This window comes from Lissotriton helveticus, chromosome 8 (assembly GCF_964261635.1).
Source record: "Lissotriton helveticus chromosome 8, aLisHel1.1, whole genome shotgun sequence".
NCBI classification, from domain to species: Eukaryota; Metazoa; Chordata; class Amphibia; order Caudata; family Salamandridae; genus Lissotriton; species Lissotriton helveticus.
In genome coordinates, this window is record NC_136069.1 from 77,571,549 (window position 1) to 77,588,806 (window position 17,258).

Below are 17,258 nucleotides of genomic sequence, written 5' to 3' on the forward strand. Positions count from 1 at the left end.
CCACAGGGCTCTTTATTGACACAACAGAGGCTAGCAAACTTGATATCCCTCTGGTTTCTAGGTCAGTACCTGAAAGAGTCTATGCTGTTGATGGACGGGAATTGGATGTTGGGCCCGTTAGTTATCAAACCGAAGAAACGGATATGTTGTTTGGTAGTCATCAAGAAAGGGTTACGTTTAGCGTCATACAAGCCCCACATTATGGCCTGATTATAGGAATGCCGTGGTTGAGGTTACACAACCCTGCTATTAATTGGGAAGAGGGGGTCGTAACCATGAATTCCACCTTTTGCAAGGAACATTGTTATGAGGACAGTCCCAGACCTTCTTTCGCTTTGGCCAGCGGTGTGCACATAGCTACAGCCGCCGAAAAAGACGTGAGTCTACCAGAGGTGTATCATGCCTTCACTGGGGTGTTTGATGAAGTGCAAGCAGAGGTACTCCCTCCCCATCGACAATATGATTGTCAGATAGATTTGGTCCCTGGAGCGGTAGTACCTAGCGGTCGTTTATATGCCCTGACCGAGCCTGAGAACGCTCATTTAAGAGAATATTTGGATAAACTGCTTAAGTTAGGGTTCATTCGGCCTTCCAAATCACCTGCTGCGTCCCCTCTTTTTTTTATTCCTAAGGCTAATGGAGAATTGAGGGCATGTGTAGACTTTAGGGCCTTGAATGCAGTCACAGTTAAGAACCGCTACCCCCTTCCTCTCATTCATGTCTTGTTGGAGCAAGTGAAGACTGCTGTCATTTATACCAAGCTGGATTTAAAGGGAGCCTATCATTTGGTGAGAATGAGGAAGGGGGATGAGTGGAAAACCGCATTCAAGACCAGATACGGCCTTTACGAATATCTGGTCATGCCATTCGGCCTATGCAACGCCCCGGCGGCGTTCCAGTATTTCCTGAATGACGCTCTACGGGATATACTGGATCGCTATGTAGTCGTCTACATAGACGATATATTGATATACTCAGAGTCGGTGGAGTTGCACATCAAGCATGTTAAGGAGGTCCTAAGAAGACTGCAACTGAACAACCTCTTTTGTAAACTCAGCAAGTGTGACTTTCATGTCACCACAGTGGAGTTTCTGGGGGTGATGCTCAGTCCACATGGACAAGAAATGGCAGAGAGAAAGATCAAGGCTGTCAAGGAGTGGCCTGTGCCACAAAACATTAGGGACATTCAGTGTTTTCTTGGTTTCGCCAACTTTTACAGACGCTTCATCAACCAGTTTTCAAGAGTAGTGGCTCCCATTACACATCTGTTAAGGAAGAATCAGACCTTTAGCTGGACACATGAAGCGGATAAAGCTTTCCAGACGTTGAAGGCAGCTTTTGTGTCCGCTCCGGTGTTGGCGCATCCCGACCCTGAGAAACCATACATCGTGGAGGCAGACGCCTCCGATGTTGCCCTAGGGGCCGTTCTTTCGCAAAGACACGAGGCGACTGGGCAGATGCATCCAGTTGCGTATTTGTCTAAGAAACTGAATGGGGCCGAATCCAATTACTGCATCGCCGAAAAAGAACTATTGGCGATAAAGACGGCATTCACCGAATGGAGGCACTTCCTGATGGGAGCCAAACACATGGTGACTGTCTATACTGATCACAGAAACTTGCAGTATATGACATCAGCTAGGCTTCTCACACCACGACAACTCAGGTGGATGTTGTTCTTTTCTGGGTTTCATTTTACTATCACCTTCCGTCCTGGGGTGGAGAATAGGAAGGCAGACGCTTTAACAAGACAATCCTCGCTTCAAACACCAGAAAGGGTGGGTGAAAGGGCCATTATAGACCCAGCCAATAGGATATGTGTTATCCAACCAGATGCCTTCTTGCAGGGACTCCGTTTAAGTATCAAGACCCCGTTCTGGAAGGATTGGTTACGCAAGCATCCAGAATGGGTAGTAAAGGATGGATATCCAGTGAAAGAGGGACGGTTATTGGTACCTACGATACCTCTTCGGAAACAAGTATACAAATGGTGTCATGAGTCACCCAGTGCAGGGCACAAGGGGGTGGACAAAACCATCGATCTGCTTTTACGAAGGTGTTGGTGGCCCTCTTTAAGAAATGACGTCAAGGGATGGGTTTCCCAATGCGAGGTCTGTGCAACAGCAAAGACGGACCATATGCGCCCGGCTGGGCTGCTTCAACCGTTGCCCACTCCTTCGGTGCCATGGGAACGTATTTCTTTGGACTTCGTGGTGGGTCTGCCAAAGGATCAAGGGTGCACAGCGGTGTTGGTGGTCATAGACTATTTGACCAAGATGGGCCACTTCATAGCGTGTCCACAAGTTCCTTCCGCTGGTCACTTGGCAAGCTTATTGATGGAGAACATTGTTCGACTGCATGGGCTACCGTCTGTTATCGTCTCTGACAGGGGTTCTCAATTTACTGCCCGTTTTTGGAAGGCTTGGTGTTCATGTTTACACATCGAGACTGCCTTGTCCACCAGCTTCCATCCCCAGACCGACGGGCAGACTGAGCGACTCAATCAGACTCTGAAACAATTCCTGAGATGCTATGTGGACCAAGGCAAAGACAAGTGGGTGCATTATTTATGGCTCGCGGAAGTGGCGTATAACAATTCTACTCACAGCGCCACCCGGGTTTCTCCCTTTTATTGCACCTATGGACGCCATCCGCGCTTTCTTCCTTTTCTCCATCCTCATGGGGAAAAGACGGTGCCTGAGGCAGCAACAAGGGTGGCTCACATCAAGGAGACATTGATGAAGGCCCAAGCTAATCTTCAAGCTGCTAAGGCTGTCTATAAGGGTGCAGCGGATAAACGCAGGAGAACGGGGCCGAAGTACCAAGTGGGGGATCTGGTTTGGTTGTCTACCCGGAACATCAGATTCCGTAAGTACAGTGTTTTCAACCCTAAATACATCGGCCCCTTTCCTGTTGTACAGCGTATCAATCCTGTGGCTTTGAAACTTGGTTTGCCGAGACATTTGCGGATACATCCGGTGTTTCACGTGTCGCTGTTGAAGCCCTCTTCCTCTCGACGGCGGCAGCCACCTCCTCCGGTGGCGTCTCCTGATGGACCTGAATATGAGGTTGATGGCATCTTGGACTCCAAGCGGAGGGGTAAGGGCCTCTGTTATTTGGTGTCATGGAAGGGGTATGGCCCGGAGGAGAACTCTTGGGAGCCAGCGTCGGGGGTGCATGCTCCTCGTCTGGTGGCGGAGTTTCATGGGCGTTTCCCTCTGCGACCTGGCCCTGCTGTGCGCTCTCGGTGAGGGGGGATATACTGTCATGTGCTGATGTACGCCTTGAAGAGCGCCGGTAAAATCCACCCAGTCCATTAGACTACATATCCCAGAATCCCCGGAGTTGTGGGCGGAGTATAAAGGGAGGAAGTCGACAACGTGGGGGCGTCGGATATTCTGGTTCCGGACCGGGAGTTAGGCGTTCGTGTTTTGGAGTTCCTGTTGGGCACTGTTTGTTCCTTGGCTGAGATCTCTTTCCTGTTTATTGGAGGTCGGAGGCGGATTCGGCTTCAGACGTCTAACAGCGGTGAGACGCTTTCCGTTGTGCCTTGTGTTGTTAACAAGGCGCTTCCTTTGTTTCCTTGAGGATAACCCATTTCAGTGCCCCTGTTGGTTGAGTCTCAGTTGTGGGCTCGTGCAGGGTGCGCTGCTTTAATTCCGACCGTGTTTTGTCCTGGCGGCGGTTCCCCGTTGGCAGAGCCTTCTTGCATCGGCTCATGCGGGGAACGCCTTGTGGACTTTTCTTTAGTCCGTGTTGTTCCCGGCGGCGTCCCCCGTTGGCAGAGCCTTCTTTCAACGGCTCATGCGGGGAACGCCTACTTGCTTTCTTTCCGTGCTGCGCACCCCTGTTGGCTGAGCCTTTTTGCACCGGCTCGTGCAGGGTGCGCTCCGTTTCCTTTTCCTGTGTGCCCCTGTTGGCAGAGCCTTCTTGCATCGGCTCATGCAGGGTGCACAGAGTTAACCATACACAGATCTGAGACTTCATATCAGGTACTGTAGATCTTACTTTACATTGGGTGACGTAACCTGTTATTCTATCGCTTTATAAGTTACTTTGTACTCTGGTGTTTGGTCCGTGCAAAGAGATATCTGAAAGTAGAGAAGCCCTCATAGTAGCATGGTATGTACTACGCAAGCGTTCCTATGAGTTGGTCAGGATAGTGTTTCAGGCATTCACCAACACCCTTATATGATTGTGTATTGCAGGTGGTGTGCTCTATGTTACAGACCTGTTTGTCGGATCAGATATAAGGGAAGAGACGTATCTTCAGGGTCTATTCTTAGTTTATTTACAGGTACTGATCACATTGATTATAGAGCATTGTGGTGTTGTATGCCCATAGAATTGAGACGATCACTTTGTTTGTTTTGTCATTACAGTTCTCCCTCCCTGCTGTTCCCATCCTTTCCTTCCTGTTTGTTATTTTTTCTCTGCCCTCGCTTGATCCTTCTTGGGCCCTGGCTATAATAGCTTTCAGGGTTCGGATAGATCAGGAGGTGGCCTTATTACATCATCCGGCTGATCCCGAGGACTTGGAGGATAACAGCCTGTGAAGAATAAGATCTACAGGCAACCTGACCATGTCAGGGATTGCATCAAGGCTGAGGTGCAAAAGATGTTAGAGCTTGAAGTGATTGAGCCATCAGAGAGCCCATGGGCCAGCCCAGTAGTCCTTGTGCCAAAACCTCATACCCAAGATGGAAAGAGAGAAATGAGATTTTGCGTGGACTACAGGGGTCTCAATGCTGTCACTAGGACAGATGCTCACCCCATTCCAAGAGCAGATGAGCTCATTGACAGATTGGCTTCTGCCAAGTTTCTGAGCACATTTGATCTGACAGCTGGCTACTGGCAAATCAGATTAGCTGAGGAGTCAAAAGCCAAAACAGCATTCTCTACCCCTAGTGGACATTATCAATTTGTGGTAATGCCCTTTGGTTTGAAGAATGCACCTGCCACTTTCCAAAGGTTGGTGAACCAAGTCCTTACTGGGTTGGATGACTTTTGTGCAGCATATCTTGATGATATTGCTGTCTTTAGCTCCACCTGGGAGGATCACCTGATCCACCTGAAGAAAGTTTTGGAGGCCCTGCAAAAGGCAGGCCTAACTATCAAGGCCACTAAGTGCCAGATAGGGCAGAGTAAGGTTGTATACCTGGGCCACCTAGTAGGTGGAGGCCAGGTTCAGCCACTGGAAAGCAAAATCCAGGCCATACAGGACTGGGCTCCTCCAGTTACCCAGACACAAGTCAGAGCCTTCTTGGGCCTGACTGGGTATTACAGAAAGTTTGTGAAAAACTATGGGTCTATAGTGACACCATTAAATGACTTGACATCCAAGAAGATGCCAAAAAAGGTTCAGTGGACAGTTAGCTGTCAAAAGGCATTTGATGACCTGAAGAAGGCCATGTGCTCTGCACCTATCCTGAAGAGTCCTGACTACTCCAAACAGTTCATTGTACAGACAGATGCTTCTGAGTTGGGGGTGGGAGCTGTGCTCTCACAACTTAATCAAGATGGTCAAGACCAGCCTATTGCTTTCATTAGCAGGAGGCTGACTCCCAGAGAGAAACGTTGGTCAGCCATTGAGAGGGAGGCCTTTGCTGTGGTTTGGGCATTAAAGAAGTTGAGGTCCTACTTGTTTGGAACTCACTTCCTGGTGCAGACAGACCATAAGCCCCTCTTATGGCTTAATCAGATGAAGGGTGAAAATCCCAAACTGCTCAGGTGGTCCATTTCCCTACAGGGGATGGACTTTACAGTGGAGCACCGCCCAGGGACTGACCATGGTAATGCAGATGGTCTCTCCAGGTACTTCCACTTAGAACATGAAGACTTATCTGGTCAAGGTTAGTTTAATGTCCCTGCGTTTGGGGGGGGTTGTGTAGGAGAGTAGGGTCTGCTATCCTATGGTCACCCCAAATTTTTGCTTTTTGCTTCACTGGTTTTCGACTACTGAGGCTGTGGGCCTGCTGATCAGACCCCCAGCCTGCTGTTCTCTCACTAAATTACTGACACATGTGCTATAGGCACATACCAATTGGAAATGGACTCCTTGTCAGCCCCTGTATAATGCACTATAGGTGCCCAGGGCATAGGGGCCACCAAGGCCTACCAGGGGCTGCAGCATATCTTTTGCCACCCCTGGCTGGTTCTTAAATTGACACAACTGGCTGATCACTCAGCTGGGGTAAGGTGGTGTAATCACCCCTTGCTTAGATATAGTATACCTATATCTAAACCTATATCTGGACACATGTAAACCTGTGAGCCACTCCTATGGAAGGCCTCATCAATCCTGGAGGCAGAGTGCGTGGTTTTATGTGAGATGGAGCTCTAGCATGAGCTGAGCCTGTCTGCAGCTGTCGGGAACAACTCCCTAAGCTGTTTCAGGATAATGCCATACCATATACTCTTAAGTGCCTTATAATCCTCGCGGTTAAATAGCAACTTTGGTTTGGCTTTATCAAAACATGTCGTGTAAGGTGTCATACGATTTGGAATACTATCCCCTCGCCAGTTCTGGCGACGGGGATAGCATTCCACCCCTCTAGAGGGGTAAGACATGTTACTTCACTTAAATGCGGTTAATTTCTCCAAAGACCTTAAGATCCACAAAATGGATGCCTCTGCCACAGACAAATGTCTGGACCCCTGCAGTTGACCGAAACTCAACCAAATGGGTCCTGGACAAAGTGTTTCCTGTCACAGGAGGGTGTCACCGCCCTCCAGACAGGAGATAGTGGATTGTAGCAGGGAGGTTTGAAAGAAACCAGACACTGCCTGGGGCGCACAAGGCTGCCCCTTGCATAATCCGGCCAAACCGGTTCTGGGGCACTCCAGCCCTCGTGCCAGGGCGGCCTGGATCAAAGGAAGGGGGTGTATCCACCCACTTCCTGGGTCCCACCCATAGGAGGGGACCTAGCAGGTAATCACGCCCCCCAGATTGGAATAAGAGTGGGAGCAGTGCCAATGCACATCAGATTTCCCGGAAGAAACATTAGAAACGAAACTCTGGACCCTTGGACCTCCATCTCAACGTGGAAGCCCGAAGAATCTCCCTTGTGGTCAAGGAGTGACCACCCTGCAGCAGCAGGCACCATCCAGCCCTCGACGTCTACTTAGTTGCAGTTCCCGCCGGAACTCGAGCGACTGAGATCGACGAGATCAAGCTTGCCTGCCTTCCAACAGCCCGATCCACAGTCCCTGCAGAGCTGAGACCCGTGGAGGCGACCGGAAGCGTGGGGCACGCCATCTTGAATTGACCACGAGACGCTGACCGTGCAGCCCACGAGTGACCCTCGAAGCTGTGCACCGGGGTTTGAGAAGCCCCCACCCTGAGCTACTCCTGAGCCGAAGTTCAGCCCTCCACACTCGACGAGTGCTGCGTGGGGCCCTTCTGCTCCATTTGGCTCAACGCGTTGGCCCGGTCACTTGCCAGCCGGCTAGTGGTCCCTGTGCCGACGAAACTACAAAGAAGACTCGTGAATCTGGTTGCTCCAGATCCACACCAGCTCCCCTGAAAAGGAGCCCCGACTCTGACCTTCCTGGTCCGAGTGAGAAGCAATCTTCCGATCCCGCGTGGATTGCTCTTGCCAAGTGTTGTTTGCTCCAAACTTGAAGCCGACTGCACCGACGGTGAGAGCCTGCGTGGGACAGATCGTGACCTGCTCCTGGATGTCGCAGATGCCCCAGAGCCCACGTGACAGCGGAGAGAAGCTCCTCGACGACCACCTGATTGCGCCCGACATTGCCTGGTTCCGTCCTGGTTCCACCCTGGTCACTGCTGAGTGACCCAGACTCTGTCCCCTCTGCTTTCAGGTACCCTTCGACTTGAGTCCACCCTTGGACTCCACCGGACACTTCATCTTTAACCCGCCTGCAGCCCTTTCAGCTTCAAGCACCAAGAGCCTGCGTGTCAAAACCCGACGCCACTTCGACCCTGTGCACCCACTTCCTGTGGGTGAGGTAACTTTGCTCCGCCGGTGTTCCCACACTGGTGCACATCTCTAGGGTCTGTGTGTTAAGTTTTGTTCCTCTAGGTCCAGCGGAAGTGTCCTTAAACTTTAACTTTATGACTTTTACGCACCATTGGTTAACATTGGTGCATGCGTGCGCTTTCCGCACATCTCCCGAATCCCGAGGGCCATTCCCGACTTCAGCATTGCTTGTCCTGACTGCTCCCAGCGATTCCCTAGGCCCTAGACCTAACCACTGTTCGAGTGGCATCTCTTATACCACTTGTTTAGTATATGGTTTGAGTGGCCACCCGCCCTCATCCATAATTGTGCAACTTGTATGTTTAAACAGTGCTTTTGATTTAACGCTTGTGCCCCTTTATTCATAAAGAATACTGGGGATTGTTTTTAGTAATAAACACATATATTTTTATAATATATACTTGTGTGGTGTCCTTTCATTTGATATTACAGGATTGTATGTGGTAAAACAGCTCGCTTAACACGACCTCTTAAGTTAAGCCTTTAGGCTGCTTAGTCCATGCTACCCCTAGGATAGCTTGTCTAATAAGGTTGACTTACAACCAGACACCATAAGGGATTGTTTGGTCTGATAATAGGTGGTTCCAGAATTGGAAACATCACCTATCAGGCCAACTTCTCACAGTAAGCCTTCATGATAGACTTCGCTCTCACAGAAAGACAAATGCACAAGGAAGAGCGAAAAGGAAGGAGAAAGAAGGAGGGTAGAAAGGAGGAGGAGGGGGAGGAAGGAAGAAGGAGGAATGAAGTAGAAGTGAAAGGAGGACGAAGGAGAAGAGGAAAAGGAAGAGGAGAAAGGAGTAGGTGAAGGAGGAAAGGAGAAGATGAAGGAAGAAAGGAGAAGATGAAGGAAGAAAGGAGACGAAGGAAGAAAGGAGACGATGAAGGAGGAAAGGAGACAATGAAGGAGGAAAGAAAACAATCAAGGAGGAAAGGAGAAGAGGAAGGAAGAAAGGAGACGAAGGAAGAAAGGAGACGAAGGAGGAAAGGAGACGATGAAGGAGGAAAGGAGACAATGAAGGAGGAAAGGAGACAATGAAGGAGGAAAGGAGACAATGAAGGAGGAAAGGAGACAATGAAGGAGGAAAGGAGACAATGAAGGAGGAAAGGAGACAATGAAGGAGGAAAGGAGAAGAGGAAGGAAGAAAGGAGAAGTGGAAGGAAGGAAGGAGAAGAGGAAGGAAGAAAGGAGAAGTGGAAGGAGGAAAGAAGAAGGGAAAGGAGGAAGGCGAAGAGAAAGGTGGGTGAAGAGGAAGGAGGAGGGGGAAGAGGGAGAATATATACACAATGATCTGCCAAGAGAACACTTGGCCCGGAGTGGGCAGAACAATCAATGAATGGGCCTTTCTGTAACTTCAGAATGTGTAATGAAGAGGTCATACAGACCTGGGAAGGGCCAAGGTGTACATTTTAAACATGTGCACCACACTGCAGATTTGGACAGGAAATTGCACAGAAACAAAGTGTCAGAATAACGAGTAGATATAACAAGCTTTGGAAACGCCACTAGGGCTCGCCTATGCAGGAGCATTCCCAGGGTAGCTTTAAGAATGTCTCCAGGGGGGAGGAGCTATGCTAGCAAACAAGATGGCTGCGTGAGCTCCCGGCTCCTCCGACCTCCGACTCCTGCCAGAAGATCCTGTTATTTATCCTGATTTTGCGCCCTGCCTCCGTGTGTATGAACCAGACTGGAGCTTAATGGTGCAATCCCGAGATTTCTACCAGTTTGGTAGACAAAGATACGTCGTGTGGCAGTTTGCGGTCTAGACCAGCTTGGAAGCTGGGGTCTCAAGTACTGGCCCAGCCGGGTTTCAGTTGAACAACATCGGCTGTCGTTGTGTGACAGGGTCCGGTCTACCGAGGTGGAAAATTTTTCTTGGATCGAAGCTGACGATGGTTGGCTGAATGGGTGAACATCGAAGGAGGGATGACGACGTACAATTGGAGCGGTGGACGGGGGTCCCTGGCCCGGCGGCCCAGTTAGGGCCCGCCGGTGTTGGCGGGGTTGGGATCTCCGCCTGCCTTGGCTGAGTTCGGATTGTTATTGTCCCCAACGATCAGTTCCCCTCTGACGTCGTCCGTTCCACATCCACCTGTTACCCCCGGGGAGACCGGGCTCTCTGGGGACGCGAATATGACCGAAACCAAGCGAGGAGTTGTGGAGCGGACCGAGAGTGTCCCGTCACTACGAACTGTGTTGGCAGCCATAGGGTCACTTCATGTTTGCGCTGAAGCCCACATTCACAAATTGACTGCGTGTTTGTCTGGAATTGGGCGGATGGGACCGGACCCTGGTCCACTGCAAGAAACGGAACTACTTGAGATACCCAAAATGGCCACTTCGATGGAGGAAGCAGACCCCGAACTATGGGAGGCGTTGGAGCCTCGGACCAGTGTCTTCGGTGATGAGAGCAAGCTTGATGCTGCAAATGGATTGTCAGGCCTACGATCGTAGCTGACTATGAAAGGACTATTTGATGCTCCCTTTCCGGAGACTTTTGATGGGAACTGTTGTTGGTTTGACACTGCGTCACTACCCTATACATCGGCACCACTAAGATGGCGGACTAAACAATCTTGGGAGTCCATGACGGTGTGGGGAGTCTTTAGGCCTGACGGAGTTCTCAGCCTTTTCATCTCTCTGCTACGTCTCGGTTTGAACTTTGCTACAGCTTTTTTATGCATTGACTGTCCTGCGGAAGCGGCAGTTCGTCCGGAAGGGGCTCACATGTCTGATCGGAAGGGTCAAGGATGAGACTGTGTGATTGAGTTTGACATCAGGTATTGCTGGACACGGGATTTGCAATCATGATGCTCTCGGGAGGTTGGGCGGTGTTTGAAGTTTCCCCTGTTGCGCTACGTATTTGCAGCTTAATAGATTTCGAGGCCTTAATCCGGGGATTCCTGGTTCTGGCGGGGGGGAGGGGAGACCGGGGGCATGTATGAAGATGCCCTCCTCCATTTTTCTACTTCTAGTACATAGTTAGTTGGGGCGACAGGCACACTGCTAGTTGGGGTTAGGTGATAGCCATATGCAGGGGTGCAGGGTGGGGGGATGGGTTTATTGTTTTGTCCTCATTTTTGTTGTTATGGTTTCTTTTTTTCACACTCTCTTTCACTTCCTTATAAGTATAGTTGGTGGAACATCCTGACTTTGTTGGTATTCTATTATCTGGTGCTCATGCTTCTTTTACTATCCTGATTTTATGGGTGGGCAGACTCTGAGGGCTTGCGCTTACTGTGAATTGTATATTGTATTTTGGCACATCCTGTTTCTCATACATTAGCATAGGCATCTCAACCATTTCTTCATTGCTTAGTATCTATCCTGTATCTACGTCTGTTCGCCTTATTATTACGTCTGGATGTATGGCACCTGATATGTCTATTTCCTTCTTTGTTTTGAAACTAATAAAAAGATTTACAAAAAAAAAAAGAATGTCTCCAAAACCTTTTAGGCAAACCAGACAGTAGGCTTCAGTCTAAAAATAGAGGGTCTGACAGCTTCCATCTGTCTAGCTGGGTTTTCACAGCCTTTTCTTTTTACTCAACTGAGGAGGCCGTACCTACATGATGTGTTTATTAAAATGGCGTTCCCCGTTCTCCAGGGCAGCCTGTCATGCTGTGACTGGCCAGACTGGCACTGCCGCTGCAAATAACAATAAGCAAGGACATTATAAGCGAAATGAAGTAGTAATTAGTGGCTCACCTCAATCAAGTTACACATATGTTAGATTAGATGGTCTACCGACCCTCATCCTGCTCCTCACGCACTGCCAAAAATGACTAATGCACTAGACTTCAAAATTTCTGCTAAATACAATGTTCAACTTTTTGTATATTTTGCACATACTATTGCACTTTATGCCCAGCATAGGCCTTTTGTCTAGTACCATCTTACTTGCATGCTCTGCATCAAACGCTTAAAACGGCTGCTACATATAAGCGATTCTATGGTATACTAATGTGATATGCTTTGTACTTATTTGCTCAATTGCTGCTAAAATACTATGTCCAAATTTTGCATTTTGCACATATTACTGCACTTTACGTCCAGCATAGGTTTCTTGTTTAGTACTATCGCCTTTGGCATGCCTTGCACCTTATGTTTAAATTGACGTTACATTTAGTGATTATTTTTTATTTTTGGTTTTAACTTGATTGGCTGAATTAATGTAATTGTTAGCAAGTTTCATCATTCTTTAATCTCTTATAAAAGTAACTTCAATTGTATCCATGAATGTTGCTATATGGTTGTACTTGTACAAACCGAATAAAGCATTTTGAAACTGAAAAAAAAAACTGAAACTGACTAATGCTGACTCTGTTAGAAACATGTAGCCAGCATCTGGTTACAACTGTATCACTCATAAAATCAAATTTGGGCTTTAAATTCCATCTTCTTACCTGCACCAAAGCTTCTCCCTTCGTTCAACCCCTTTTTGGCTCTCCATGGGTGGTTACTTTTCCTTACCGGCTTTCTTTATTTTCCACCACCAGGGCCCAGTTAACAGTTGTTCATTATTCCATGCCACAACTTCAAGCACATCCAATACCACCTTTCTTTCACGCTGTGCCGTCCTAGAGGTGTGGTGCAGCAGCCAGGGCAGCTGACTTCGGAGCACAGGGTTCAGGGTTCGATACCCGGCTCCGGCGGCAGCTCAGCTCAGCACCATGTAACTCTGGGCAATAGCTCACTTAATTTCCACGACAGCCCCCAGCGCCTTGAGACCCGTATGGGTGAGTAGTTTGCACTTTACAAATATGGATTTTATACACTGCTCATCAGATATCTGCGTTCACTGTTAATGCTGCCCGTACCAATGTTACCACCGTAGCTGCGATAACCTTTTCATGATAGATTATTTCAGTCAGAAAACGACTACTCCCCATTTGCTCTTCTCTCTTCATTCCTCATGATCCTTCCTTCCCATTAGCCTGCCACAACCCACCAGTGCTATCCAAAGTATTACCATGGCACAAGATACCATGTTAACAAATCACAACAACAGATCTGCAAGCTTCAATGAGCACGTTCAAGCAAGGCCTACTGCATCATTAAAACACACAAGGTTTTCAGACTGCCACAAAAGAGATGCTGGATATCTCACTTCCACACAGTGAAGAGGCACTGCCTCAAGAACAAAACAGGATTGAAACAGAGATTAATGTTGTGCTTGCATTGTATGTTCCGAAAATGGCAATCGCCAGAGGAAGTTGAAAGGTAATGAAACCTATTACTACAACTTAGACAATAAAAATATCAGCCAGCATAGACTACTCCATCCCTTGTAAGGGATTACAAATGGAAATGTGATGAGCCACAAAAAAAGCATCTGCAGGAAACCAGGAGATAACCAGAGGGGCAGCTCTAATAAACACTTCAGATAATCCTTCTGCAGGAACAAGTAAGAGGACCAAAGTCTGAGCCCCAGGGCTGTGACTAGCTTGGTACTTACAAGCTGGAGAGGGTGATGTGAGTCATGGCTGGCAGGCCCTCGATGGTGTGCAGGGTGTCGTGGGTGAGGTGTGGGGCAGAGCCAGTCCTTGTGTACAGCAGGCACCCAGGGAACTCCAGGCTCTTCTCGCCACTTCGGCCGAGGTGAGTCACCGCCCCAAGCCGACAGCCGTTGACCACCTTGGAGAGGTTAAGCTGCATCCTGAGGAAAGCTTCGGGCAGCATGCAGGTACCTCTGTGCCAAAAGCGACAGGCTTCATTTTAATACAGTAGCACAAAAACCACAACCTCTCCCAGCCCTCTCTGTCACCATCAGTTGTCAATTATGTTTTATTCAATATAAAACATTTGTACTGGTGGAAAAACAAATGGTGCCAGTTATTGCTAGCAGTCCTGGGATTATATAAAACTACATAGAACATGCATACAAGTTTAATTTCTGGCTATAACTATTTTAAACATTTTTATTAGGTTTTGTAACCCGTGTAGTGTCAGCTTAGCTTTGCACAGAAATGAACATCATTATGATAATAAAGGATACATATACAGTTGTTTAGGGATAGTTGCAAGTTATACATGTTTTTCAATACAATTTTATCATTTATTTTATTCGTGGGAAATCATGAAGTGATAAACGAATAATCTTACAAGAAGCAGTACCATGAGGATGCAGTATTTTATATTGTACGTAAGAGATGTCCCGTCAGATGAACACATTCAGTCAAACATCTGGTGTTGAAAAAGATCTTCAGCAGTAAACAAACAAACTACTCCACGGGGAAGGTTGGGGAAGCATAGGAGGCCCCTTGAGTCAGAGGGTGTACGAAGCGGGGTCTGTATATCCTATCTCCAAAGTAAGGTATAGTGTGCACAGAGTCCAGGAGAACCCCAAAGGTTTACAGAGGTAAATGTAGATAATACCTTACTATCCATTTGTGGTACTGTGGGCGAGCAGTAAGGCTTTTTCAGATGGTAGTTTTAAGCATTTATTGTACACACTCAGGCAAGAAATAATTTCACACACTCAAAGACTGAACTCTGACCAACTGTTTTGGATAAAAATATTTCTTTGTTGGATTTTATTTTTAGAACCAAGCAGGACTTGATGCAGGTAAGTAAAATAATACTTTTCAAGAATAATACAGTTAAATGCAGTTACAGGTAGGTCAAATGTTCAGAAAGAGTTGAAATTACTTTTCAGTTACTTGCAATTAATTTGTGATTTCTTTGTATATTACTTTACAGATTACTTTGCCTATATAACACACTGGGACATTTCCTGAATAAAAGGTAAGTCAGTCAGTTTTGGTTAAAACACAGTTTCTTAGGTTCTCATACACTTTCAAACTCCACACTTGGAACTTTTTTTTCAAAGAAATGCAGTCAATGCAGTCCTATGTGAGAAAATCAGGTTACCGGTTTCAAGGTGAGTACTTGGTCTTGGGAGTTGGATTTCTGGGGTTAGAACAAGGGTTCCCACAGGGCCAAGAATGCACTCAAAGAACACCCTCAGCTGCACTATGGCGCCAGGGTGCAAAGTGTTGAGGCTTAATAATACCCAAATGGGGGCCTCTTGCATTTGGAGGAGGGGGGGTCTCTGTGCAGAGGCTGCAGGCTATGTCGGGGAGTCCTGGAGGGGTCAACCCACGTTAGACTCGCACTCTGGAGCGCTTGGAGACCTCGCTGGGACTGGTGGGCCACTCGGACCCGGGACATAGGCGACTGGTGCAGTGGTGGTTCCAGGCATGGGGTTTCTTTGTATTCAGCAGGCTTGAACTCTTTCTTAGGTGAATCTTTTGAACAGAGCTGCTGTTCACATTATTGTTGAAGGCAGTCAGTCTTCCCAGGGCTGGAGGTCGCTGGCTGCAGGACAAGGCGATTTTTGGCACAGGACCCCTGGAAACTGCAGACGGGCCGGTTGGGCTGGGGCAAAGTCAGTTCTTCTCTGCACTCACCTCTGCTGGGCATCCTTAGTGCTAGAGGCACTCTTGTGGTTTGACACCCAGTGATGACCTTTGACTACCATTATTTTAACTGACTTTAGTGTGTTATTTCACCCTAGCCTGAATGTACGACGGTCCTGCACATGCCTTGCTTCTCTTCTTTCTTGTAATCTTGCTGTCCTTCAGTGGGAGCTGTCACGGAGTAGAACAGCTCCCAATATGGAACGTGTGGAATGTGCATTTGAAAGCATGAAAGGGAGAGAGAGTTGTGGAATGCACTTTTTGGTCTCAAAGTGCAGTGTTGTGGGCAGTGATGCACACGTGCTTACTATTGGCTTTGACATGGCCCACTGTCATCCTTTTTCCTGGCTTTGCCTTGCTTCAGCTTTTCTGCATGCACAGCAGCACTTGCAAGTTGCTTGGGTTATTCACGTTCAAGGTCTTTCTATTTTTGTGAGGGATTGTTTGTGTATTCTGAAAGGCTTTTGTGAGCTTCTTCAAGATAGAGGCTTGAACATGCGAGATTTGAAGAAGGGGACGTGAGAGCTTCTGCCTGCCGTGTGAATGCTTTCTTGGAACCTGGCTAGTTCTGGTAAGATTCCTCCTGCCATGGGTAGGTCTTTCTCGAACTTTCTAGTGTGTTCAAAGCTGAGTGTTGCAGACTCGGAAATCAGGAGTTTAAAATCTGAGTGGGGACGGACACGTCTACCTCAGAGAGTGGAACCCTTTGAGGCTCTCAAACACCGGCTGTTTTAACATCCCCAGTCAGGAGTGGGTGAGATGCGGTGTTTGCCATTGTGATGTGAGCCAGTGGCTGTGATCATTTGATGTTTTGTCTTTGTGATGTGTGAGTGAGTGTGCTTTCTTTGTGAATTGTGAGGGAGTCAAGGTGCACCTCTAAAGTTCACATTTGATCTATTCTTTTGCAGGACATCCAGTATATTTGCTTAAGTATTATCTCATATTATTTGCTGCTTGTTTATTCATCAGTATTATTTATTATATTTACCAAGTGTGTTCTTATTGCTTGTATATATATATATATATATATATATATATGTATTTGAATCTTGTGCATTTGACATCTGGGAAAGCTTTTCTGTTAGAGAGCATTGTGTAAAATAAAACCCCAAGCCTTATTCAAAAGGAGAGACTCCTTGCATTTTGCAAAATAAAACCCTTTTCTAAAGGTGCTGTGTTAAAGTTTTTGGCTGTGCCGGGTGTTGGGCTACCATGTGGAACATTCTGTAATATCTGATAGGCGCAATCAAAACAGCATCTTCTTTCGTCCTTATTTGTAGGTTGCAGGATCAGCCTTCAAGGTTCAGGGTTGCCCCTAAATATTGTGTTTAGGAGCGTGTCAGGGGTCTCAAGGTCAGTAGCCCATGGGCTACTGACCTGAGGGTGACAACGCCCTGGGGGGTGCTCACCCCTCGTGGTAGAGAGGGCGCAATCTCCAAATACTGATTGGAGAGGGATGTATGACGTTACAACGCAGGCTATTACAACGCCTGCCTTCACAACGCGGTTTTTACATCGCATACCTTTACAACGCATAGCGCTTTTGGGTGTTGGATAGTGAATAGTTTAATTTACTATTCCAACTCCAGTCCCCGTGGACACTAGGGAAGGTTATTGGATAGTAAATTAACCTATTCCCTATCCTAGAGCGCCCCCCAGCGCAATGCGTTGTAATAGTTTGCGTTGTAATGACTGCGTTGTAATGGTAGTGCGTTGTAAAAGTTTCGTTGTAAGTGATGTTTCCCATTGGAGAGTGCCTGCCATCTGCAAGATGGCAGGCACTGAAGAGTGGGCTTCACAACGCCTCCCCCACCGAATGGGTAGGGTTGGCAG

General features: G+C 47.7%; 1 protein-coding gene across 2 annotated transcripts in view; it reads right to left on the reverse strand.

The window, feature by feature from the left end:
* QTRT2 (queuine tRNA-ribosyltransferase accessory subunit 2) overlaps window positions 1-17,258 on the reverse strand; it is a 187,497-nt gene that overhangs the window by 136,639 nt on the left and 33,600 nt on the right. For both annotated transcript variants that reach the window (XM_078656655.1, XM_078656656.1), the window contains exon 2: window positions 13,463-13,696. In XM_078656655.1, the coding sequence (XP_078512781.1) occupies window positions 13,463-13,686 (224 nt within the window). In that variant the 5' untranslated portion in view covers window positions 13,687-13,696. The remainder of the gene's footprint in view (window positions 1-13,462; window positions 13,697-17,258) is intronic.